Below are 27,873 nucleotides of genomic sequence, written 5' to 3'. Positions count from 1 at the left end.
TCCCCGATATCAGACCCGAGAGCAGTAACGGTAGACACGTTTCTGATGGACTGAAAGAACTTAGACCTGTATGCATTCCCTCCTTTCAAGATTCTGGGGGAAACTCTAAGAAAATTTGCAGCATCGGAGGGAGCAAGGATGACCTTGATAGCTCCATTCTGGCCCGCCCAAGACTGGTTCACAGAGGTACTGGAATGGTTAGTAGATATTCCAAGATCCCTGCCACTAAGAGTCGATCTGCTCAAACAGCCCCACTTCGACAGGTTTCACAAGAACCTCCCCGCTCTCAGTCTGACTGGATTCAGACTATCAAGAGTCTGGTCAGAGCTAAGGGCTTTTCGGCAAAGTCTGCAAGGGCTATTGCCAATGCACGTAGACCTTCCACCACCAGGGTCTACCAGTCGAAGTGGGATGTTTTTCGACGCTGGTGCAGGAATCAGAACCTTTCCTCCTCCAGTACCTGAGGGAAAGATGCGGTCTTGCGGTCTCTACCATAAAGGGTTACAGGAGCATGCTATCTTCTGTGTTCAGACACAGGGGATTGAACATCTCGGAAGATAAGGATCTTCATGATTTAATCAAGTCTTTTGAGACTTCTAAGAGAACCTCTAGTTTGACTCCAAGCTGGAACCTGGACGTGGTCTTATTGTTCCTGAGGTCCTCGAGATTTGAACCTCCCCAATCAGCCTCTTTCAGAGACCTCACTATGAAGACATTGTTTCTCTTGGCTTTGGCTTCAGCTAAGAGAGTCAGTGAATTACAAGCTTTGGAAGGAAATGTGGGATTCCAAGGAGACTCCGCTATTTGTTCGTTTCTCCCTTCTTTCCTGGCCAAGAATGAAAATCCCTCCTCGCCTTGGCCCAGGAGTTTCGAGATAAAAGGCTTTTCCTCTCTAGTTGGAGTAGAAGAGGAAAGGACTCTTTGCCCTGTAAGGAGCCTTAAGTTTTATCTCCAGAGGAAGAGAAGACTTGGGGCTAACTCACACAACCTCTGGTGTTCTGTAAGAGACCCCAGTAGGCCTCTGTCAAAGAATGCCCTGGCATTCTTTATTAGGAACCTTATAAAAGAAGCCCACGTATCTTGTAACCAGGATCAGTATAAGCTTCTGAAAGTCAAGGGGCATTAAGTAAGGGCCATCGCGACGTCTTTGGCTTTCAAGAAGAATATGTTTTTACAAAACCTCATGAAAGCGACTTTTTGGAGGTGTGATTCAGTCTTCTCCAACCACTACCTGAAAGACGTAAGAATTACGTATGAAAAGTGCTTTGGGTTAGGCCCGTATGTATCGGCGGATTCAGTGCTGGGGCAGGGAGCTGAAGCATATCCTTTTTAGATTTTTTCCCTTGTTGTATGTGTATTGTGTTTTTTGGTTGTATGAAAGAGGATGCGGGAGGCACCTCGTTCATTCGTAGTACGTGGGCGGATCGGATCCCCTTTGACAAGACCCTAACAGGATTCTACCAAGTAAGCGGAGTCAGTTCCCATTGGTAGACCCAAAGAGTTTTTCAGCTGTAGGTCACGCCCTCGCTGTAACTCTTCAGGCAACGCAGACTAATAGACAGTAACTATGAAGTCTTCTGCCTAAATCAGGTAAGAACCAAGGTTTTTTTTAATTCCTTTAACATGTGTTGTCTCCCCTTTCTTTGTACTTGAATGTCTCTTTCCCTCCACCAAGGGTGTCAATCAGCTAAGTATATATCTGACAGGAAAGTTCATGTACAAAAATGATATTGTTAGTATACAATAAAGTTTTGTACATACTTACCTGGCATATATATATAATTGATGGCCCTCCCAGCCTCCCCTCAGGAGACAGGTGGAAGAGAAAATCTGACAAGAAAGGGGGATTGGTTCTTACACCCGCCACCCAGCGGCGGGTAAGGTAGATCACCTGACCTACCTGTCGCGTGTGCCGCGAGTTTTAAATTCTGTCGTGACGTCAGAGACGTAAGCTAAGTATATATCTGCCAGGTAAGTATGTACAAAACTTTATTGTATACTAACAATATCATATTTACTTTAAAAGATTGTGATATTTTGTACCATTTCTTCAATGTTCTTTTGCTATATAATATATATGTGTAATGCTGGCATGGGTTATAATTACATTGTATTATTAATAGTCACATTGTAAGCCACAAATATTGTTTAATAATATGTATCCAATTCCGAATAGTACCATGGGAATAACTTACACCCAAGTGAAATTATAATTGGAACGTGCTCTGTCAGCAGTGGGATTCGAACCACTAACCTGGTTTAGGAACAACGATAGACAATGACTGACACTGAGTCATCTCTTAATCACTGTCTATCATTTCTAAACCAGGCAGTGGTTTGGATCCCACTGGTGATGTAACACATCAATTAGAATACCCCATAGATGTAAGTTTTCCCATGGCAGAGTGGAATGGATATTGAACAATATTTGTTAATATTAAAACGAGTCAGTATGTGTGACAAAAATTCATAGTATCAGTACGAATATTGTAATGGCCACATACACATCTTGCTAAAAAAGTGTGTCTGAAGATAGGTGATAATCCCAGGTTGTGAATTCATGTTTATAAATAACACTGACTTGAGAGTTATAATTATGAAGTATTATCAATGTTCACAGATATTAAGCCACAAATATAATTTTATATCCAATTCACTGCACCTTGAGAAAAACTTACACCAGAGGGGGAATTACATGTAACTGATAAGTATCACCAGAAGGATTCAAACTGCTACCTGGTTTAGAAACAATGAGTAGACAGTGACTTTGACACTGAGCTATCTGTGAATCACTGTCTGGCAGTGGTTCGAATCTCACTGGTGACAACACTCATCAATTATAACTCCCCTTGGGTGTAAGTTAGTATTCGCGAGGTATATTGAACTGAATAGTATTACGTACATTACATTTGTGGCCTAATATTGGTAAATGTAAAAGTCACGGTGTAGTATGCAACAAAAATTGATATTACCAATACAGGCAGTCCCTGGTTATCGGCGGGCTTCTGTTCCCGGTGGTGTGCCGATAAGCAAAAACCATCATTAACCGAAACTCGGCAATTTATGGCACCGTAAATCGCCGATTTTATGACGTTACGCAAGCGCCATAAAACCAGATCATCGATAACCAGGGACTGCTTGTATGTTGTAACAGTCAAGTGTGCCTAATATTAACAAGTGTGTCTGAAGATTGGCATTAGTCTGAGGTTTTGAATTAGGTTTGTGCACAGAGGCATCTCTGTCACACTATGGTGTCTCATAACTGAGTGCTGCATTCTCTCATTTCAGAGGCTCCTAACCAGAAGAAATGACATCAGAAATTGGCATCAAGTCACTTAAGATTTCTGAAGTTTTTACTACAAGAGGCTGTAAAGTATATTGAATGGGTTATTCCAGCATAATTGACAGTCAGTGATTTGTTTTAGCATTATCTTTCAAGTCTAAATCTAAATCTGTTAGGAACAGTAAGCTTATCTTAAGGCCTCAACAGAAATAGGTTATACTAGAATGTAGATGTAGGCTGGTTTACAGAGATTTATTTTCAAGTGTCAGTCTCTAGAAGAGTTGCCAGTTGAGAATATTCTTGAGAAATTCACTTAAACAAGTTTTACTTGTCATCATGTCACCAGTACAAAGGGCCTTTGATTATGTTAGGTTGATGATTTGAGCAAAGTTATATTGCATTTTGGTAAGTGGAGGTAAAAGGGTTATTGTGTAAGTAAACTTGTGAAGGTGCTGATGTCACATGTATAAAATTTAAAACTAGTTAAAAGATTATGACATAGGCATATATTGCTATATCTATTCTCCAGAGTTTAATAGCTTGGAATATGAACTGTGTAGCCTTACAGTGATCTTATAGTGCACTGAAAGCTAGAAAAAGACTGTGGCAGCTATGGACGAAAAGCCAAATATGAACACTATGGCAGCTAGGGACGAAAAGCCAAAAATTAACACAAAACATGTCTTGGACCATTGTATAAAAAGTGAATTTGAAAATTCATCTTTACCCTCTTCTCTAAAGCATGAGAGCAAAGACTTGGTTGGTTGTAGTGGAGTCACTGATTATGAATCTTTGCCTTTGTCTCCATCTGTGGAAATCAAAGTAGAGCCAGAAACATTTGTGTCTGATGGAATTTGTACGGCTGGTTCAACAGCAATTGAGGGAGATTCACTGACTCACAATAATGACGTCACCAGAGAAGGAAATTTGATTGTCTTTACAGGTCTCCTCAACGAAGATCGGAAAAACACAGAATCCTATGAGAATCAGAGAATGCACAAAGAAGAGGAAACTTTTTCGGATGATCCACAAAATATATGTTTGCAGAAAGGGGTGTTTGGGAATGATGCCATAATTCAGAACAGAGAAGAGGAATTCACGAGCGGGGAGTGTGAAATACCTTTTGGTCGGCAAACTCAATCGAGCACCCACGCTGCAGATAAACCGTTCGAATGTAAGGAATGCGATAAAGCATTTTCTTGTGAAAGGTATCTGGTGAATCACATGGCAATTCACAGTGGAGTGAAACCATATAAATGCACCGAGTGTGGGAAAGCTTTTTTCCGTGAATCTAGTCTGTTTAGCCACAAAAGACTTCACATGGAAGTAAAGCCCTTCAGGTGTGTCGAATGCGGGAAATCATTTTCTCAGAAGGTAGTCCTTGAAAATCATGTAAGAGTTCACACTGGGGAGAAACCATTCTGCTGTGATGTGTGTGGGAGAGCATTTAGCTGAAGTTCAGTCTCACAAATCACTTGAGGACTCACAGTGGTGAAAAGTCTTTCATGTGCAATGAATGTGGGAAAGCCTTCTACACAAAATTTAATCTTGCAAAGCATAAGAGGACTCACTCCGCAGACAGGCCTTATGCATGTAGCGTATGTGGGAGAGCCTTCTCCTCGAAGTTCAATCTAAAAAAGCACGGAAGGAGTCACACGGGAGAGAAGCCTTACCCGTGTAGTGACTGTGGGAAGGCATTTTCACATAAGGCTAACCTCGTGAGTCACATGCACAGTCACACTGGGGAGATTCCGTACGGGTGCCCGGAATGTGGGAAAGCCTTCTCTCTGAGGAGTAAACTGACCAAGCATATTTTGTTGTCTCACAATGGGATGAAGCCCTTTGAATGCCATGAGTGCGGGAAAGCATTTCCCCTGAAGAATAAACTCGCCTTGCACATGAGAATTCATACTGGCGAGAAGCCTTTCGGCTGCAATCAGTGTGGGAAGACGTTTTCTCAGAAGTGTAACCTCAACAAACATGTGAAAATTCATACTGGTGAAAAGCCTTTCAGCTGCATGGAATGTGGGAAATCATTTCCTCAGAATTATAGGCTTGAAAAGCACATGAGGATCCATGCAGAAGCAAGAGAGTCTGCTCTTGTGCAGTGAGTGTGGTCAAGTCTTTTCCCAGAAAAATTCTTCATATGACATTTGAACCCTCACATTGATTAAAAAATGCTCATAGTAACATGAGTCTTGAAATGGAGAAACAAATCCACAGTTATGTATGGGTACTACAAGTATATTTGTAAATCAATCTAAACAGATTTCCAAAACCTCCCACATAACTGTGGGTTTGTTTCTCTTCTCACGCTTGATTTTCAGCCCTTTCAGACCAAGTAAATGTGGAAAACCACTTTCTCGGCAACTATCTTTGCAAGTTGAAGGTTAAGATGTGCAGTGTGTTGAGGGTAACAATTTACCATGCATGTCAAAGATATAAATGTTGCTGGGTTTACTTTCTCCAAGTTTAGATTAGTGTATACTCTATTTATACTTCACTAGCCTCTCATAGTCATTTAACTTATTACAGAATGTCACTTTACTCATTTTGTGGCCAGCCCAACCAGCTTAGGCCAGTCTGACTGACCAGGCACAAGGTAGCGCTTAAAACCTTAACCCTTACAGGCCAGGGATGATCATGTGAGGCATAATATTAGCTCTGGATGTTTGATCCGGTGTGCCACAGGTGGGAATCTATATTTCACGCCATGCAGTTCGAATTAATTATGCTGGAAAAATGTTCAGATCACTTGAATAGGCCATAAGTGACTTATGGCAACTCTTATGGCAACACTAGCATCTCAGTACAGGATAGAGGGAGATCAGTGTAACTTGAGATTTCATGGGGGAATGTACTGCACCTTCCCAACCCAGGACACTTGTGTATAGTTGCTCATGAATATACCCATGGATGCTGTTGGTTTTAGTTCTTATCTTTTATGATAGTATGACAGCTATAGTTGTAATTGTGCAAAGTAAAGTACTAAGAAATATTTTTTCAAATTTTATAACTTTAAAAGGTACTGCATCTTCCCACCTCAGTATATTTCTTAAATATTTTACCATAAACATAATACTCAGAATTTGTTAGATTTCAGCTCTTATATACTGTTATGATATCATATGAGCTGTAATTGTAATTTTACAAAATAGAATGAAAAAAAAATATTAAAACATCTATAACTTGGTAAAATTAGCCTATTTTTACAAGTGTCCTGGAAAAGAGGCCCCATGTTCATTTGCATATCGTCCTCTTTCCATTGATAGGGGTGTTCTTAATTATCTATTTTAGCCCAGCCAATAAGGGTTAACCTAAACTGAGTGGTGATATGTCTTATACCAGATGGTTCTGTGCCATATGTGAGCTCTTCAGTTGCCTTCTCTTCTAAGAGGATATTTGGCTTTAGTAAAATGTAGTCTTAGCCAGTACAAGTGAATATAATTCTATTAAGCAAATTCTTTTGCTCTATATATAATAATTGTTGCTATCACCAAGGTCCATATGGCATCACGTTTGGTTTACAATAAGAGGTCTTCAAAAAGCTTCCATTTGTCTACAATGCATGAAATTGACTTCAAGTTGTTTTGATTTGCTCTGTAATAGGGGCCAAATGAAACCAAAGTTATTGGGTAGATAGATTTTCTCAAATATTCTTGGTTTAACTTCAGATGCTGAATCATATATATGTATGTTTATTTATATGTAAGTATATGAGTAACTATTTTAGGACATTATGTTTTTTGTCCCATGACAGCTATTTCCAAATTTGATTCTTCATGTTGATAAAATTGTATTGTGCAGTTTTCAATAAATTATATTTATAACTATGTTCCTGTTTTATTGACAATTTTCCCGACAAATTATTGTATTTTTCTGTCATTTTCAGTGTTAAAATGTTATTAACTTTTTTGTGAATATAGTATTTGGAAGGAAGAAATCGGCTAGAGATAAGGTAGTAGTTATATTTGTTCAAGTCAATAAGGATATTACATAATGTAAGTAAAAAAACATAACATCATTATCAACACATGTAGACCTGGTCAGTTAGTAGCCTAAATTTGATTTTTAATTGTGTAGAACCAGCATTACTACATACATTGTACACAGCTTGCAAGTTTTTACTAAACTGCACAAAAGGTGCATGTATGTTTATACATTTCTTTTATCATCCATCAGTGAGTTTACTTTTTAATATCCGCAGGGTATAGCAAGTCAGTCATCAACTGCTTCTGCAGGAGTTGGCAGTAGAGAAGAGAAAGTTGGGGGTACATGAGTCTAAACTATCTTGCAACGTTTTTTGAACCATCAGTGTGAATGAAGACACCTGTAGCCATACCTTTTGTTGCAGCTAGGCCTTCAAGTAAAGGGGTTGGGAGAAAGTCTGCTCCCCAAAGCTCAGACTAGTCGCCCAGTTTTTTTTACACCAGCCCTTTCACACTCCTTCCTCAGCTACAGAAGGGTAAGAAGGAGGGAGAGGGTTGCTGAGAGCAGCAATGGCACCCCTCTGTTTCCATGAGTAGAGGGATGCCGCTGTAACACACAAAATCAGGGTACTGGAAATTTCCAAGTCCCTCCACCCTCTATTAACAGTTATGTATTTCAGAGTGCAACTGCATGGTTTTCCTCTTGTTGCACCTATAAAACCTTTTTACTCAGTTTCCTTTTCAATATTGAAGTACCTCATGGGCCTCAGCGCTTGGTCTTTGGACTAAACTTTAATTTCCATTTCATTCCATTGTCAAAGCAGTGTCCCTTGAGTTGCCACTTAAGGGAATGCAGGGGAAGTTTCCCTATGGGAAGAGCTTCTCCAGTGTGCGATGGATGATCGAGGATTACTGCCAATGCTGAATTGTTTGTTCCTGTCTGGCAGGTACTGCTCTGAGACTTAGCCTGCTGACACCAGAGTCCAAAGGGAAGACTCGTACTGTGGCCATTTCAACAGGAATCCCTCCTTTGGACCAAGCCAAAGGTGTTCATGTGGAAAGAGTAGGGAGAGGTTAGGGGTGATAACAATTGAAACATTTGGTGTTGTTGAAGGAGGGGTATTCCCTCCTGGTGATACTGACAAATGCATTTTATCATTCTTCCTAAAATGCGCTACAAAGGGGACCAACTGACGCTCTCCTCACAAGGGAGATCAGGCTGCAGATCCTACCATGACAGAAGGAACAATATGATTAGGGATCTGCAGACATGAAGGACATGAAGCAACCACAAACTCACTCACATACTTTGCACCTTTGGTATTCATTCTTTGACGCATCCATCTCACCTTAGAATTTAAAAATCCTGAGAAAGAAAAGCACATTTCAACCTAACACTCAACAAGAGCATGCAGTAATTTCCTTGCTCGACTGTGGCCAAAGGAAAAGTGCTTGGTGATAACAGGCAAGTGGACTTTTCCCCATGCTCACCCACTTACCACATACTATTAACTCCCTTGACCAATTTTGATGCTGCCTTTCCAGCTCATATTGAAAAGAGGCACTTCCTATGGTGATGATTTATATTCCCATAGGAACAAAAATGTCTTTGGATTTGATTTGCTGTAATACATAGTTAATTGGGCAGTATTTTACCACCAGTCCTCAAGATTGTAGTATTTTTTCTTTGTCCTTGAGTCTCCTTAATACAAAAACCATAATAAAGTTTATATCTTATTTACTGCTACCAAGATATTTACTGGCAAATGTCTCACTCAAACATTTTCTAAGTTCTTTATGTTTCAGGGGTCATGTGAGTTGGGTTTGCAATAGAATTTTTCTTGTCCCAGTTTTTGTGGGTAAAGATGGCTTGAGCATTTTGGAACATGTTTTGTCATTTTCATTCTTAAAACCTGATTTTCTTGTCACCAATTTCTTTATCTCTTTAAATCTTCAGCTGAACACCCTTATAGACAGAATCAACAGACTATGATAAACCCAAGAGGACTCCCAAGGGAAATTAGCCTGGAGAGAGAGAAAAGTTATAGGAAAGGTGATAAAGAAATAGATACAAGGGAACAAGAAATAAAAGATATACCTGAATTCAGGAGACATCAATAAGAGAGCAGGAGGTCAGAAGATTCTGCAACTGCACTGGTAAGCCCTTCCACATTTTAGTTTTAGCTAAAATGAAACTTCTTTTAGGATTTTGAAATTTAGGTACAGCTATTCCTCGAAAGAATCGGGTTCACTTCCTGTCCTTTGGATTATTTCGGCTGATTTCAGTTTTTTTGTAGTGTTTCGAACGTTTCTGATTTTAATTTTGTTAAAGTTTAAAGATATAAAGGTATATGTAGACTGCCTCACCAAGTTCTGATTCTGATTAAGGTGAACAATTACCCTCTGGAATTGAAAGACTTTTTTACCTATGTTTTAGGCTGTGTTTTGAACATTTCTAACATTAATTTTGGTAGAAAATTCATAAGCTAGGCCTAGTTTTAGCAATATTGCACCCCCCTTACATATATCCTACAATTACGGTGACCACAGTGGGAACCAGGGATTTTGGGTAAAGGGAAAATACAAAAGTGAAATTCAGAGGTGATTTTGGGTAAAGGGAAAATACAAAAGTGAAATTCAGAGATGTATTCCTGTTTCGTCATAATACTTCTGGTAGATCTGATTGTGATTTAGGTAAGATGTACCAAAGGTTTTTGAATAAACATCATACACTATAAAGCGAAGGACCTGGTAACCTAAGATGTGCAGCTAGGTAAGGACCTGGCACACTAGGTTAGGTTAGGTTAAGTGGCCATCCTATTTATTTTGATATAGTATACAGTGCCATGGTTTAGGTTAGTTGGGGGTCCCTCCTTCAACCAGATTATGACCTGGTGCCTCAAGTTAGGTTAGGTTTGGTTAAATACGTCCTTGTATTCAATGTTTTGTGATTTCCTCCACCCGAAAGCCAATCTGGTTCCCCTTAATTCATCTGTTTTGATGAATTGGTGTCCAATTTTTTTTAAGTTTTCCAGTAAACTGTCTCAGTTTTTGATATCTTATAACATATCAAAATTTAAGCTGTCTGTCTTGTCAGAATTTGTAACAAAATTTCCTCAGAAAATGAGCTAACGAGAAGCTGAGAATAACAAAATCCTTGAAGAGTATTTTCTCAGAATGTGGAAAAAATGGCTTGTGCCAGTTCATCAAACTAGGGACGAATTGTATGATATGTTTATAAGGGGTGGATTACAGTATCATGAAAACTACTCATTTTTAAAGCACACATTAAAACATAGTAAAATCAAATTTTTAACTCCGTAATGCAATTGGGACATAAAAGGACAAATTTACTGTCAGTTGATCATGAATACATAGTTTGGGTAGGTTATTATTTGTGGAAGTGTCATATTTTTCGGCTGTTTTATTTCATGTACTCATTTAAAGAAACAATTACTAACCCTTTTTTTGGGGGGGATATTTTTCATTTTTTTAATTTTTACATTTTGACAGGGAGCCTAGAGTTAGTGTATCCTGGGCTAGTCTAGTCACTATTCATACTTCTTCATCTTAGCTATATTTGCATTCCCCTAGATGCATTAATGCAGATGATTGAAGTTATTTAATGAAGATTTGACAGTTTGTTACTACATAAAACATAAAACTAATTACTAAGTTCCAACTTTCTTAAAGCAATGATAAGTAATGACAATCAGTGAACACATGTCACAGATTGAGTATCCAAATTTATGAGGTGTGTAGGCTTAATAGGCATAAGTTTTCTGCATTCTCTTGTATTTAATTGGTGTGATATTAGTTATTGCTTGGTATGCTCCAATGGAAAACTTTTTGGTATATTTCAGATACGTAATTACATTTCTAAGGACATTAATAGCACAATTTAACATCATATTTGTGGTGAAATAATTCATGAAAGTTTGGTAGTTCTTGACGGTATGTCCACACCAAAAAGTTATCGTTGGCCCACAATAGTGCACCCCATAGTGGGATGGCACCTCAAGCAGTGAACTGTAGACATTGCTTAAGGTTGTTTGCAGTATTCATTCGGCCCCTCGGTGCAGCTCCTTTAATTTCTTTTACTTCACCTTTGTTCAAATTCTTTTTATCCCTTCTTACTTTCCACCCTCTCTTAAACCTCTGTTCATATTCTCTTTATTCCATCTTACTCTCCACCCTCTCTTAACAATTGTTTCATAGTGCATTGTTTTTCTCTTTTTACACCTTTCAAACCTTTTGACTTTCAATTCCCCTTACAGCTTTGAATGACCTCATCATTCCATTCCATAATAATACAGAAACACCAAAAGATGATTTAAACTCTATTTTAGGAAAATGAAAAGTACCCAGTTAGAAGGCATTGCTATAATTTAATTGTAAATAACAATCTAAGTACACGGAACAAAAATATACAATCTGGACATTATAGTACAGACGGCCAGTAACCACATTAATAAGTAAAATAAAAAAAAAGAGAAAGAAAGAAAGGGGAAATAAAAGTTAGTCGTTCATAATGAAATAGCTGAAGAAGCCGTAAACAACATATTGCATGAGTAAAGAAACACCTGACAAACATCACTGGTCGCAGCGGCTCCTCGCTTTTCGGGAGCCAGGACGACAAGAGGCCGAGACAAACCTTAGTAAGAGTAGATGTCTATTTCATAAATATTATTGAAAAGAGTTTTCTTTCTTCAAATAAGCTTAGAATACTTTATATAACATGATGAAAGGCAGGATTAAAAAAAATGTTTTTTAACAAAATATAAAATAACAGAAGTCTATTGAAAAAGATTCGAGAGTCTTCCGAATGGCATTCTCTTGATCACGGCATCGCGAGTGACTTAGATGCATCCTAACTTTTGGCATTTTTAAAAGAAAAGAAATTGGTATACTAGCTGATTCATGAAAGATATAAGAATACCGATGCTGGGAGAGTGAATGTCGTTCGGAAACTCTTACAAAGGCTATAAATGATGGTTGAAACTTGCCATCTCCATCCCCAATCTATTACTCATAGCCCTACGACCATTTTCCCAGGATTCACACCATTTAAGACGATAAAAAAAATTATAAATAAATAAATAAATAAGACCTCCAGCAGGCACAACAAAGCTCTATCAAGCTTCCAGGGAAGGTAAGGAAGTTCTCAAAATTCTACCGAATTCAGTGGACTAGATTAAGGCCAGTGAAAGGAAGGTGATTTTGGAATTCTGTTGAATTCAGTACATGAATACACAAGGAATTAGATAATGGAACATAAATGTACAGTCATTCGAAGAATACTATGACACAAGCTTACTTCTGTACTCTGACAAACTGTTAATCATACATTAAAAATCATGAGCAATTATAGACAACCTCTGCAGTCGTCAAATACAGAACAGAAACCTTGAGGATAGATGTACATAGTACTGAAGTAAAAAAGAAAAAGGGTCAAGAGTTTTACAACCTGTCAAGTATGTATTCCAGTTAATAAAAAAAAAAAATTAAAATCCTGAGAGAATATTACAGAGCTTCCCTTATCTTTCCAGGAGACGAAACAAAGCCCTACCAAGCTCTGGTTCAACAACACCTAAGTGGCAAGTCGTCGGTATAAAACACACGCAGTGACACGTAAGATCTATAGTTAACAACACTGGGAGATAAAAATGACATCCCCACCCGCTGCAGGTAAGTCTGTCAAAGAAATCTGAAGGAGAGAGAGAGAGAGAGAGAGAGAGGGGCAGATCGCATTGAAATTACGTAAATGATTGGAAAAAAAAGTTAATTCGCACGCAAGCTGCTTTTGATTTTTAAAAGGTTGATTTCTCACATTTATGCTTAACAGCTTCAAATGCAACAAGATGATCTTTTGGTCAAAGATCTCCTGTAGATAGATTGATAATAATTATAATAATAATGATAAATAAGACAATAAATAATCGATAAAAATATTAGTAATAAGTATAATGATTATCTGTGATAATTATGAAAAGAGATTCAAGGAAATCATTGAACATACCATACCTATGTCTAGTTTTAAAAATCAAGGCATTTAAAACAAATACCTAATCTCTTACCAGTTTTAATCATTTGACTTTGATAAATATATATATATATATATTTATATATATTCATGTAAACACTTGCATACCTAGTACTGACTAGCGTGTGACTATTAAACATTTCCATTGACTCAATCAGACAAGTTGAATAAATTGTTGATAAGCACCTCTCAGCGGCTGACTCACTTGATAAATTCCCAAACTTATTGTTTATTGTTCCATGCTAAATATACTTAAGTAATGAGTATAAACTAGTACAACCTCAGATTTCCTGTAAAAAACTTGGGCTTCCTCAGTAAAATGTCACAGCACAGATGTAGATCCTAATCATTGTAGTGGAAGAGGATTAAGGACGTGGCAGCATCCACTGCTTCCCCGTTTCTGCTTCTGCTGCTGCTGCTGTTTAGTTTGTGGTGCTGTTCCAATTCTCTCTTCGCCCTGGTTGTGCTCACCTTTGAGGTTTCTACTCGATCGGCATTGCTAACATTAAGTAATGCCTTTCTCCTCAACAGCAGCAATTTCTTTGATGTTATCAACATGTTATCAGCATTTTCATGTGTCGTTTTCCTCAGTGATGTAGTTCTGGAAACTTTCAAAGAGCAAGCCATCCATTTTCATCCCCTCTAAATCTCATAAACACTTTCAAGGAACACTTTGACGTTGTAACATCTCATCATCCTTTCCCCCTCTTCACTACAATGTACATTGGTATCTTAAAATACTTTTCAAAGGAAGAACAATTTGAAATCATCAAAACTGTTCATCTTACACAAATTGGTTCTACAAAAAGTCTACTAATTAATGCTGTCTAAACTGTGCTTTTCTTTCTCAATAATTTAATAATTAGGCTTATTGAAGAATCAGTGTAAAAATTATCGATAAAGTATGTTTCCTTATCCATTACACAAATTTTAGTATCAGTATCTATTTATATTAAGTTACACAACTTGGTATGGATTCACAGACAGTCAAGTGCGTGATGTAAAGTGCGACCCCTTGTGTAAAAAGTGCTCTCGTTTGATGCCCCAATGCCCACGTTCGGAAGTTTTTAGCTTGGACGCCAATATAATGCTTCCTTCTTTGTGGTTAATGACTAGGTTGGGATTTTACATCAGGCAATTCGTTTGTCATGAATCCAAATGAAGTTGGGTAAATTAATTGTATAAAAATATTGGTGTGAGTGGTTGGTTGCATGTACGAAATACTGACAAGCTCATTCATTTCTACCGCACGTGACTTTTTTGCATAGCATTCGAGTAATAGGTAGACTTTTAACCATTTATACCAAAAAATTCCACTAAAGTTTAACTTGCAGGACTGTACTTCCACAGTACGAAGCTACGTTTGGCATTCCCATGAAATATCCATCATTCTGATCACTCCAATAATGTTAAAAGCTATAGGACATTTTATTAAATTACCGAAATATTGTAATATTTCATATTTCGTCGACAGTTCAGATTAAGGACCTCGCTCGTCCAAGAGGCTCCAACCACTTCACAACGAATGGTTTTAAAATTATTTTGAATGTTATCTTAAATACATTACCAGCATGTGCTTTTGCTGGGTAAATAAGGCAGTTCTGGAAATGTGAACAGACTCTGAGCAGAGTGCTTGGCATTGTAAACATAACAACCTGAGTAGTAAAGAACAAGACTAGATTGGGTTCGAAAAACAAATGTTTGTCTGCGATAAGCCTAAGACAAGTCAAGAGTCATAAAAGAGAGAGAGCTGATTCCTATTGCACAATGTTTTTTCCATAGTTTCTTCCTATAAAACTTATTCTGTTAAATTCTTCAAATTTTCTTCCACAGGAAAGTACAAATGGAAGTTTTAGGTGAACGTTAGTTGCCTTGAAGTTCGTCGTGCGTTACACAACTCCCAAAAAAATGTTGAGTATAGAATGCAAGCTCTTGAGGTTGTCAGTATCTCCATGTTGGTATGTATAACTGTCTGTGCACTGATGTATGCACTGTTTACTTTTACTTTTTTTTTTTTTTTTTTTTTACTGTATTACACTGTACATGTATTTCCACATATGAGATTAGAGAAGTGATCTTATCGCTTTTGTATCTGGCACTTGTACACCAAAAATTTTGGGCAGACGTGTTGAAGAATTCAGTGTCTAAAGTTAATGTGAAAAGTACGGCAGAGTGCCAACGCAAGTGGCAATCAATCAAAACTTGAAATACGTATTGCTTGGAAACATGCATAGCTTAGATCTCGTACATTGTAGAGACCATGAAGCCATATGTACCATAAGTCTCTCAACTGCGTACCCAGTTATTATTATAAGTTATGGCACATATCATGAAGAATTTGGAATTTTTTTTGGTGGGGGGTTGGATTTTGGTTGACCTTCAAGCTTTCTACAGACAAAACCAAGAGGAGAGAAGCTTGGGCGAAGCGGGAGAATTGTGTTCATCGCCATTGTAAAGCCAATACGGTCCTCCTAATGTAACAGCGCTTCTGTTGTGTTTCCAGAATTGACATTTCATGGAACATCATCTTCGAACTTTTACTCGTTATGGGTAAAAATGATTAATGCAACAAACCTGCAACACAGGCAATGGCACAAGGACGAAAACAGAACCAAAACTCTTGATTCAACAAAAGAACGTTCAAACTGCATCACCAGCATACTGTATGTGCACCGTAGAAATACTTACAGCATTCACAGCTTAGAGGAAATGACAGAGCTTCAAAGTATAAGGGCTACTGATGAGTATTTGGGCAATATGTAAGAGATACTTCTTTTTTTTCCTTTTTTGAGACACACTAAAATATTGCAGTTACCTCCAAAATAGTTCATTAACAGCAATATCAAAGTATTAGTAAATTTACAACAGTTATCCAGAACCCTTAAAGTGAAACAGGTACCTATAGATCAGAGGGAAACATTAAAGAATATTACATCACATTTGACCATAGGTGCCTTTTTTTAAGTATCTAAATTGTAATATACATTAAAAGTATTCTTTTATATCAGTTTTCATTTTTCAGCTAAAAGATAAATTTCAAGACCTGGGGTTTGTAGCCACAATGACGTCAAAAGTCAAAGTATGGCAACAGAGGATGGCTCAGTTACTATCTAACCTAGCAAGTGTCGGTACATAGAATGTACTGTACATAGCAAATATCACAACCAAGTGCAGGTGATGTTTTAAAACCGGCTGCTGCACCCCAGTCACGCTGACCCGAGTCTAACAGTGGCAGTCAGTCAGTCGATGGTGCTTGGCTCCCATCACCCCGTGGTACGCTGACCCTAATCACTCGTATTCATATGTCACACTGGTAACTACTTAAGTAAGGTCTGTTATCACACTAGTGACCAGATATGTCATATTTGATGCTTGTGCTGTCGTGCCTTTTCTCTCTCTGTCTCTCATTATGCTGCTGCACTTGGTAGCAGCTCTGGAGACATGTTGCATGAAGGGAGGACCACCTTGCTGTCATACACCTTGAATTGACCCACTGCAGAGCCAGAGCCACAAACTCGCAAAGGCTCACCTCCACTCTTCTGTCACCAAGCCTACTCAACTCCAGAATATGAAATAAATCTGTTCCGTTATCACCGTGGTTCTCCTCCGGTTGAAACCGAGCTCGAGATGGTTCTGGTAAAAACAACACTGATTTTCTCTTTCTTAACACGTTAATCTTTGGTCTAGTTACAACGTAGCTCAACACAAGTCAAAATGCGATCTGCTAATTCCTTGGGGTCTACTGAGAGATGATGGCAACGTTTTTCCTCTTGTTCTTATGAACATTTGCCAACAACCACATAACTTTCTCTTTTTCCTGTGTTTCAGCTTTGCAATTTTAGCTACGATAATCTGTTGCTCTGGCTGCGCATAGTTCCTGGAAGATTCATCGTACGGCTGTGTTTGACCGAGCTCACGAGTACACACTGTACAGGTGTCGGAAGGAGGAGGAGGAGGAGGAGCGTTTGTGCGTAAGGGGATAACTGAAGCACACAGCAGTTGAGAGGTTGGTGCAGAGCAGCAGGCATTCGGGTCAGGGAGCCAGGTGCCGCCTCCTGCCAATGAGGACTAGGGCCGAGGTTCCTGTCAATCAGGGTGAGACAGTGCGTTGGTGATGTTGCCGTCTATAAGAGTCGCTACTATCTGCACTAAGAGGTCGATACCTTCGTAACCTGAAAAGATAATTATACAGTTAGTTTGTAGTTTATACGTAGTAGGAAATGGGACATTATTAACATACATATCAGATCTTGAAAAGCTTCAAAACCTGTTGATGAAAATTTTTCAAATCATACTCTTTTAGATTTTACCTGGATTTCTTGGTTATAATTGGCTGATATCAGAAGTTCTTTTCACTTTTTTTTCACCCAGCCCTATGATGTTATCAATGATATAACTCAACTATTCAGTTTGTACAGTTTTAAGTACTTAACATAACCTACCATAATTTGTGTGCTGTTGGGGTAGTTTCTTTGTTATGAAAATTGTCTTCACTATTACGAAAGTTTCTGCACTTTAGGGTTATTAATTTATATATTATTTTGATGAGTGCAAATCATTAATAACATTATAAAAACTTGCAATATTGGAAAATCCTACTTCTTTCAAATTACGGAAACATTCAATCAACTGTATATTTTTCATTATATATTCTTATCCCCATAGGGGGGTAGTGCCATCAGTGCACCTCATGCAGTGCACTGTAGGCACTACTTAAGGTTCTTTGTAGCGTGTCTTTGGCCCCTAGCTGCAACCCCTTCTGTACCTCTGTTCATACCTCTCTTCCATCTTGCCATCCACTCTCTTCTAACAATTATTTCATACTGCAACAGCGAGGTTTTCCTCCTGTTACACCTTTCAAACCTACTTACTCTCAATTTCCTTTCCAGCACTGAATGACCTCATAGGTCCCAGTGCTTGGCCTTTGGCCTAAATTCTATTAATAATTCATTCAATTCAATTATATGTTCTTATGAACAGCAGTAGTAGATTTACAATAACACTTTCTACAGTAAACACATTTTTAAAGTAATTTGTATTTTTTCAGGTACACAAACCAGTCTTTCACGTAAGAGTATTCCTGTGTGAGAGCTGGAATCAGTCAATTGACTGGTAGCAGAGCAAGTAAGGGAAGGCTCGATCACCTGCTGTCACCAAGTACTTTTGCTTTGGCCTGAGGGGCAGGATGTGTTTTTGTAGGTTTTGGTCTGTATACCTAGGTAAACCACAAGCTATTTTAAAACCATAAGCTGTCATGGGAGAGATTTAATCCTCAGTTGGCTACTTGAATCTCCACCCAGATACGTTATGTTCCCTGTCATGATAGTGAACAGGGAAGCGATGGTTCCTGTAACTTCCCATTCAATTTGTCAAGAAGGAAATCTTAGCGAAGCACTGAAAAAGAAAAAGGCTGTGTAACTCACCTTTACACTTCATTAAGGGTGAGGCTAGCAAAAAGTCTTGAGTGTGAGATCTTGGGCCAAAGCCTCCCAGGGACTCATACAGTGCCCAAATTAAGCCATGGAATACACAAGTCACACCCCACTCCAGAGGCTGAAGCTCCTCATGAGCACAAATAGCAACAGAATCAAAGAAATGAATGCCTTAGTCTGAAGGCCTGGCTCAAGCCCAAGTGATAGCCTTTCAGTACAGAGGCAGAGGAACTTGTCTCAGTGAAGGCAAAGAAGGAAGTTGATGATCTACAACAGAATTACCAACCAGAAAGAGACCCTTTCTGTAATACCAGTCTTTCGAGCTATATCTTTGGAGTTATCCAACAACCCCTGTCAGAAAAAGGCTTTTCTTTGAGGAATGCACAGAGAACATCTGGATACCTCCATAATTCCACATCTAACATGTCCCAGGGAGGATGGGCACTTCCCCTGATATATGTTAGACAAAGAATTTTAGAGGTACCTAATAATCTCCTGACAGTCCTTTGAGAAAAGCCTCTCTCACAGGATCTGCTAGATAACCTCTAAGCACATCAGTATCTGTTAAGACTGTGACACCTGACAGGAGGTGAAAGAACCCACCCATTTCCCTAATGGGAATTCTTGTAAGAAGGCTTCCTGGATTCTTCTTCCTGAATGAGGAAAGGTAGAAGATGGGGAAGAGAAAGGGTCTGATCAGGAGTAGGAGGAAGAAAAGTGCTTGCACTTCTCTATCTTACTCTTTGCTCATATCTTCTTTGGCAGGACAGTCCAGTGGTAGTCATTCTTCCCAAGATTGACAGTGTGGGTGCATCTCCCTAAGAAAACGTTACCCACTGCTGGAAGCATAACAGTGCTAAACCCCTTAGCAGCAGCAGATGAACATTCAACATGGTAAAGGTATGGAGGTGAAGTGCACACATGTGAAAGGCCTAATATCCACACCTGAATCGTCAATGGAGAAGAGCATGTATAGGTCATTCGCCTTCCTGTGTCTGGCCCTTTCAGCTGAGAGAGTGGTGTATAATGCATGAAAGGAGCAAGGAGAGGTCTGTAGGTGGGGAGGAAGGACTGAAAAAGCAGATGCTTTTCAGCCCTCCTTCCTCTGAATTCCAAACCTTTTCCAATGTGAAAGAGACTAACCAGTGCACTCTTGCAGGACTGTAGGTCCTACTACAAAGGAGCAGTAACTGTGGAGAACTACCTAAACTGAGGAAATGACGAGCCACATACACCTGCTCAAGCTCTTTATACCCCATTGTTCAAACTCACTGATCCATGGTAATGCATATGAAACCTTAAGATAAAATTATTTCCAATTTGGCAGTCAGCAGGAGTGCAGTAAGAGACATCCTCGCCAGACAGAAGACAAAGAAAAAGTGCTCAGTGACAAAAGGGAAGTAGGGGTCATTAACTGGATTGTTACCAAGTTTTAACAACCAATTCCAGCCCATGCAGAGGAATATTCCTAATTTCCTATACAGAAGGCAGTTGTTTCTATTTCTACTGGAACAAAACTGAATCCTGTACAATATACCTAATATGTTAACACTATTTCTAAATTAGAATAGTATATTCGCATTTCATTTTCAACCAGTTCAATCTGAATCAGATAACTTCACAAAGATTTGATGTTTGTTCATAGTATCTGTATTCTTGTATCAAATGAAAAAATGGGTTGCTTTATAGACCTTATGAAAATCTCTTTTCACAGAAGAAAGTCAACACTATCAGACATCCTTACCTAGCGGTGACATCTCTTGTAGCTGATGGAGGTTCTGAGGTGGGAGGGCGTGGTTTTCGGGGATGAGAACTTTCCGATTCACTAGAATCTTCGTGCTGAGGCTTGAGAAGGTACGAAGGAACACCTCTGCCGCTGTCATAATAGCGACCACCTGTGCCGGCTTCTATCATAGATACACGTTGTCTGCCAGGAAACAGAAGCGATGTAGATAAAATTGAATGCATTACAAGGTGTCAGTAAAGAAAACAGCCATTACTATTGTGTTTGAGATGTAATAAAAAAATATTTAGTCACTAGTATATAAAATGAAAAATTATGTTTAACTGAAGAACAGACTAGAACTGATCATGAACAGTATTTGAAGCTGCAAAAATTCTTGTATAGTAAAGAGCAACTAAACAAAAGTGTGAAACATAAGTATCATACATCAATGTTGTCATAAGTTATGAATCATAAGCATCCAATGCCCAACTCAGGGAAATAATGGATTTGAATCTATTAAGTGCAAAAATCTGAAAAAAACTAGAAACTTGTTTAATAATTTATACTTATTTATCCATCAAAATTTTTCTGTATGTATTATAATGCTGGTCACAGTACAATAAAAACTCATATGCATCTGTATAATTGCCTCATTTACTCTTATCAAGTCAAAATCTTTGAACTACTGTACTGCACTAATGTGTCTGCATGACATTCATTACCTCTGATGATTCCTTGATTGCAAGAGAGCAGTGGGAGGAGGATTGACGTCCGAGAGAGGTCGAGTTCGACGACGCTGGAACCGTAAGTTAAGTTGTGCTTCATCAGTGACATATTTATCTACACCTTGCCGACGCCTACGCAATGCCGGCGTGAGATCCGCTAACTCTTCGCTTGCATCCTCTTGGCTTACTGTCTGAAGGTATTCCCTGGATGCAGAAGACCCTCTTTCCCTGCCGGATCTGTGGTCCGACGTACCACTACGTGTGCTAATAGAATCTTCTTCGTTACAGGGCGACGTAACTTTTTCGGCTAATGCTACAGATATTCTACGAGCTGCTTCGGCACGCTCGGCTTCTGAGTATCTTGGACTCCTACCTCCAGATGGTGCATTAAGGCCACCTTCATTTTCTCCATCTTTGGGAGTGCGAGCCCACATAGGCACAGGAATGCGACTTTTTTGAGAAGAATCATCCTGGGCAGCAGGAGACCTTCGAGAGGCGTTGTTCCCCCGCTGCTGATCAGGAGATAGGGAAGACCGTGGCTGCAGGTCTGTGGGTCGCGGGGTGTTAGTTCTGGAAGACTCCTCAGACCCCTCTTCTAATAGATCCTCACAAGAACGACGATGGCGGGACGAGCGACTGCGGCGGCCACAACTCTCGCTGTGAGGTGGCGTTCCCCTCGGGGAAACAGATGGCGTCACTGTTCGTGACCTGTTGATCATAGTTGAAACTTGGAAGGCTGCTGACAAGTCATGTAAGTTAATTACAGAAACTTTCCTCATGTCATCCGAGTCAAGCTTTTCTTCTAAAACAAATTCTAATGATTTCCGCCTTTCAGAAGTTAGGGATTTCTCCTCTTCGCACAAAGTGTCTTGCCTCGTTCTTGCTTCATTCTCTCTCTGACCCATCACTGAATCATACCGAGAGGACTCGGGAGGAGGTGCACCCATGACCGTTTCGTAGCGAGAGGTTTCTTGGGCTGTGGGGCACACTGTATGATCGTGCACGGCCGACTCGTAACGACTCGTATCGGGAGGATGAACGGCAGAATCGTAACGAGTCGATTCTACGTCTCTGTCTTTGTGGTCTTCTAAAACGACTGGCAGTGCCACAACTCCGAGTCGGCGTCGAGGATCATCTTTCTTAGCTCTATTGTCTTTTTCCTTTTGCGTATCATTGATTTCCACATTCTTGAGATTTTCCTCTTCCTGTTCATTCCGAGGAGAAGAACTTTTAGCGTGAGTTTTCTGGTTAGGCTGAGATGAGGGTTGCTGAGAGGAGTCTTCTGGAGGCGGAGCGTCGTAGTAAATAGAACGCTCTTCGTGATGAGTCATTGGGCTAGACTGGAGGGACGTAGATTTATTAGTGGTGCCAGGAGGCAAATCTAACATGGCTGGTAATGGCGGAGACTCTGCTCCAGCAGTGAAGGCAGCCGGTGCGGGTACCACGTTTGATAATTCCTGGCGAGATACCCGTGTTTGGCTTGCTACTACAGTAGTAGGACCAGCTGGCTCGGAGAACTTACGATCTTTGTCGAGGACACGGAATTCTATCTTGCAGCCTACCACGGCTTCGTCTTCAGCACCATCATCAGCTTCACAAACACTATAGAAATGAGAGTAAGTAAGTACTGTGCAAAAACAAAGCTAGTGTTGTACACAACTGCATTATGGTGCTGTACACTTACATTACTACCTCAAACAAATTGTCCATAGTAATGAATAAATATAAAACAACATAAATATAAAGTAGAATCTCACAATGATAAACCATTGTCTACTATCAGATAAACCTGGATATTATATAAGATACTGCAATACATTAAATTGCATGAGGTAATCATAAATGGATGTTATTTAATAGTGCCAGTGTGTCTCATGGCATGAGTGGATTCTGCATTGCATACAAGTAAACAAGGGTTTAATTAGTGTAGTGTATTTTTCTGATATGTCCTTCATGACAGCTCTTTGTGATATTGCCATCCGAATCATCTACTGATAGTGCTGTGATTAAATATAAGTGAGATGCTTGGTTATTAGATTTACTATTAGCCTTCTACAAATCTTTTACATTCTTCTAACTTTGTGCCAAGTGAAGTTAACTGCATATTTGCACTAATTTAATCACTCATCATTTAATATAGTGCTTAAGGAGAGAGTAAAAGCAGTCTTGTACAAGCAGATGCTTACTCATTTTAGGCCTAATATTGTTTATAGTCGATGGATATTTACCATTCAAAAATCTCCCAAACCCCCAGTGTTGGTTATTGTGATTATGTATTGTGAGATTCTACAAAAAGTGTTTTGGTTGGTTAAGATTTGCCATACAGTCATTAACAGTCTATCACTGATGTAAATGCAAAACAGCAATTCAACTCACCCTATGTCCGGCATACTCTGACGGCGCTCCGGAGTGAGAGGAGACCCTTCCCGAGAAGTCTTGACGCACACTCCTCGCGCAACATCCACTTCGTAAACAGCATCCGTGACGGTAGTAGTGAGTACTAGCGGCGGTTCTAAGCCCGGTCGAATGTGGCTTGAAAGCTGAGGATTGGACCATGCTCTTGGTAGGCCTGGCTGATTGGCCTTATCACCCTGCAATGGACTCGCTGCCTCTAAGGCTAAACACGCTGCCACTGCCGGGTAAGGCTCAGCCTCTTCGACACCACCAGTTCCTTTGGTCACTACCCGGAACTCTTCTATGCCATGACTTCCACCGATCATAGTCACATCCGGTACCTGAACCAAACCCATGCACATTTTACTCGAATGCATACAAAACTCTGTCTAAAGCTAATGGATGATTCTACAATATTAAAATAGCAATGGACTCAATAGTCATGAACTTCCTATCACTACATTCATTTCATAGTCCTGAAAACAGAAAAGTGAATAACTAAATTGTTATCGTAAAACTGTATACTTTAGGAGAGAATTAGAATAAAAAGGGACTTTGTTATTCAAGAACATTGGAATGAAGGTCAGGGCAGCTTCCAGGAATGTGAAAACATAGGCGTTATGTACTTCAGGATAGGACGAGGCCCGACATGTGAGGAAGACTTATGGTGTAGGAGTATGTCTGAGAAAGGGTCATGTCCATTTTTAAAATTAGGAATGCTCGAAAAAGGATGGTATATTCACTGAAATTTCTTATACAATTATTGTAATGAAACTGATAATACTATATATATTTCAAGGGTCTGGATAGAAACCACATTGGCAAGAAGCATTTGGTAAGACTCACCCTACTTACAATGAGAATAGCTCCACACATCTCAACATCTGCTAAATCTAAACGCTATGGAATTACTGTTAACTATTCTTTGCATTTTCTCATTCTTCAAGAACACAAATTTACTGAAATACAGTTGACAGAATATCAACCCACTGAACAAAAGTCTGCACATACTGTAGAGGTTACTGGCAATTAGCCAACAGTTCAAGGTCATGCCATCTGACAAGGCTTTACCCACAAGCAAAGTTTCAGGGTCACCTCGAGTAACTGAGGCACAGTACAAAGTGACTGTCAAGACCATTCAATGAAAACTACCCACCCAGTCAATATTACAGTCTGATGTCTTTAATGTTAACATTAATCTACAATTTTGTTTACATCATCTCAACTGTTGCCAGTCAGTATTTATAGTAAGACAGAACCATCATCAATCTGCAGTAGGTATCTGCACAAGCCACACACCCCATGATGCAGCAGATTAGGTCACACAAGGCAGCAGCAAAAAGCAAAACACACACAAACAGACATGCGGTTATTTGGACACTTTTGACAACACTTCGAGGAGGATCACCTGAGGAGGACCAACAACATGGGCGTTGTTCCGCAAATAACGGCCGTAGTAGTTTCAAGTAATCTGAGGGGGAGCAACTCTGTTGGGCACTGAGCACTAAGCTCAGAAGAAGAAGAGAAGGCAAGATCATCCATCCTCTGAGAGGTGGCCGGCCCCAAGTCTAGGATTCTATCATGATAATCAGCTGCTGTAGTTGAAGGAGGAGGATTGGTCCCTTGGTAATGGAATGGTCGAGTGCAATCGGGATCGAGGGGCGAGAGAGAGGCTAGCATCGGAGGTGGAGCCCCGAGATGACAACGTGCAAGGTCGTCTCCTCGAACAGCACACTTCGGCGTTGGCGCAGCGTCTGAGTGGGAACCCGTTGTCACACAAGTTTGTGGTCATTTCGCTTAAACTTCATTGCTTTTTTTTTTAATACTACAGTATTGTTTACCTTCTTTCGAAGGATAATCTCTAATCATCAAGTGCCCTTCAAACCTCCTTCTTAAGTTCACTGTCACCACAATAACTCAAATACCACATATTTAAAAAATCTTCCATTCTAAACTATTAGATAATGTTACTGGAAAAAGCTAGCATCAAATATTTTTAAAAATTATTCCTTAAAGTATCATGATACAAAAAAAGGGGCTGTAAACTTGAAAAATTTATTTTTTTATTTTAGTCGGTACTGAGTCTTTTTTTTTAAATGTAATAGCTACTGCAGTCTAGTGCTATCCAAAAAAAGCATGTGGTACTACAGAGGAAGCAAATGAAAACCTTGAAGCAAATAACACAAGCACACCGTTTGTTGACGTTACACAGCAGTTCGCCCTCTGGCATCTTTTCCAGGGTCTGTGAAACATTTGCCTTAAACCATCAAGTATAAGTCGACTGAAATAGACACACTGAATGTAGGAAATCAGACTGTATTAGCCTAAATCAAGTTTGTTCAAGCATTTAAAACTGAGTGGGTAGCTGTTAACAGAAGAATTGAATATAAGAATGTTTATTTTTCCTCTTCTGTACAACTGATTCTCAGCTAAGATCTTATAGAGAAATACCAGCGTGAAACATTTCAGTCAGATATCAAATTATAACATTAAACTTGCCTTAATTATTAAGCATATGCTTTGAATGCAAATTCCTGTATAAATTTATGCACAGTTTACATATACCTGTACAGTATTCATGCGCAAGGGTTAGCCAAGGTGGTACGTATACAAGAAGTGTATCAAATTACTGTTACCAGATGTGTATGCTACTTGTTTGGTTTTAGTAATGTAATTCCTGTTAGTACCGACAATAGTAAAGAATAAAGAAGGAGAAGAATGTTGCTTTTCATTTGAATTCTGTCCTAAAGCATAACTTTGGTCATTAAGGGAAAAAACTGACATTTAATTACAAGCACTTTTAAAGCTATACCTCCCATATTATCATGAAAAGACATAGATAGAAAATGCAAGTGTTTATTAAAAAACTAAACAAATAAATGAAAGCATTTGTAAAGCTTTACCTGCCATATCGTCATGAAAAGACGTACATTAATCAGTCTAACATTTGGTCCTCACACTGAACCAAATCACATTTCTTGACATTTGTAAGAGGTTCCTCTTTGTCACAGTAACTAGACTGGTTTCTCATAATTTATAATTTATTCTAAATGGTTTTGTTCTCTCTTCCCTACTCATACTTTGTTTCCTCATACAACAGATACTAGGCTGAGCAATTAGGTCTCTCAGTAATCAACAAAGATAACTGAAGTAAAAAGAAATACCACATGTCATACGAGCGTACAGTACAATAACAGTTTTTATCAGGTGTTTTGCAGTAAACTGAACTCCAGCCCTAAATAGTCTCAACCTGACTAACTGGCAAACTTTGAACGTCTGAACAGTAAATTTATGGTGGTACTCACAAGCTACTAACAATTTCTTTGTTATACGTATTTACTTTCTCCTAAGGACTACATAATGTTCAATTTTCTCCTTTGACAATGAAGAGCCTAATGGTGGTATTCATTGAACCAAATGACCAATTTGTTATGCTTTTGTGTACTAATTGCAATAAGAAATAAGATACCCAATCTAAGATGTATTTCATGTCGTCAAACCTATAGCCTAGGTCTATCAATCATGACATATGCTAATTACCTTACATTCACTTATTTAAACCACCATATAAATGGATATAGTACAAATTTCATTGTGAAATACTGGGATATGTGTCTATCAAATCTTAACTATACTTCAGTAATGTCTCCTGTCACTAGTCATCCAATGTCACAATCAAAAACAAGCTTTAGCTCACTTATTTGGTAATATTAAATACAGTGCCAAAAAATCCTTTCCCTTAGCAAAAAAAGGACAGAAATCTTATTAAAATGAGCTAACTATAAAGCTTAAAAATATCTGGTACTCCAATACTATTAGCCATTTTTTTTTTAATCCCTTCCTATGAGAGAGTTTGTACATTACAAAACTATCACCAATTCATTTCTGGTTATGTCCCCAGAACAGCCAGCTGCATATTGCATAACTAATATTTGAGCTTTGTATCTATTATTTCCATTCCTAGTTTGAGATTAATAAATCTGGATACATTCTGACTGGTTCATTTTCGTTTTACATACGTATTTAAAAATGCCAAATCAAGTACAATCATTTGGCTTCAAAATGACACCAAAGCCAGTATTCTACCATTAAAAAAGAATGAACAGAGGATGATAAAAGAAAATTATCTTTGCCCATATCCCGTATGCCAGAACAGTGTGTGCTTTACCAAGGACGAATATATGAACCCCCTCCCTTCCTCCTCACTCCTCAAATCTCAGAGGGTTAATAGTGAAACAGGAAAAAGTAAAACTGAGAATTTTAAACTGCAACCCTAAATATCTTTCCTTATCATCCTTCACGGTTTTATGTACAGATCCCTTTTACAAGATTTGTAATAAG

The 27,873-nt window shown here is 38.9% G+C and overlaps 3 protein-coding genes and 1 long non-coding RNA gene across 8 annotated transcripts in view; 3 read left to right on the top strand and 1 right to left on the bottom strand.

Annotated features, from left to right (window-relative positions):
• Positions 1–7,116, top strand: part of LOC135209078 (zinc finger protein 813-like) — a 33,553-nt gene extending 26,437 nt beyond the window's left edge. Inside the window, exon 2 of the mRNA XM_064241666.1 lies at positions 3,289–7,116. Coding sequence (XP_064097736.1) covers positions 3,896–4,738 — 843 coding nt within the window. The 5' untranslated portion in view covers positions 3,289–3,895 and the 3' untranslated portion in view covers positions 4,739–7,116. The remainder of the gene's footprint in view (positions 1–3,288) is intronic.
• LOC135209337 (gastrula zinc finger protein XlCGF8.2DB-like) lies at positions 5,011–5,394 on the top strand. Its single transcript, XM_064242038.1, has one exon. The coding sequence runs from the start codon at positions 5,011–5,013 to the stop codon at positions 5,392–5,394; it is 384 nt and encodes a 127-aa protein (XP_064098108.1).
• A 4,464-nt stretch (positions 7,117–11,580) lies between the features above and the next one.
• Positions 11,581–27,873, bottom strand: part of LOC135209077 (tau-tubulin kinase homolog Asator-like) — a gene marked incomplete at its 5' end in the record, with an annotated part of 93,617 nt that continues 77,324 nt past the window's right edge. For all 5 annotated transcript variants that reach the window (XM_064241661.1, XM_064241665.1, XM_064241663.1 and 2 more), the window contains 4 exon segments: positions 11,581–17,427; positions 20,432–20,614; positions 21,136–22,740; positions 23,515–23,873. In XM_064241661.1, coding sequence (XP_064097731.1) covers positions 17,346–17,427; positions 20,432–20,614; positions 21,136–22,740; positions 23,515–23,873 — 2,229 coding nt within the window.
• On the top strand, positions 12,763–20,393 carry LOC135209080 (uncharacterized). Its single transcript, XR_010313290.1, has 3 exons — positions 12,763–12,900; positions 15,089–15,213; positions 18,303–20,393. It is a non-coding gene; the product is annotated as an uncharacterized LOC135209080 (long non-coding RNA).

Source organism: Macrobrachium nipponense, chromosome 37 (genome assembly GCF_015104395.2).
Source record: "Macrobrachium nipponense isolate FS-2020 chromosome 37, ASM1510439v2, whole genome shotgun sequence".
Lineage (NCBI taxonomy): Eukaryota > Metazoa > Arthropoda > Malacostraca > Decapoda > Palaemonidae > Macrobrachium > Macrobrachium nipponense.
Note: the sequence above shows the minus strand (reverse complement) of the source record. Positions and strands in the feature narration are given on the sequence as shown.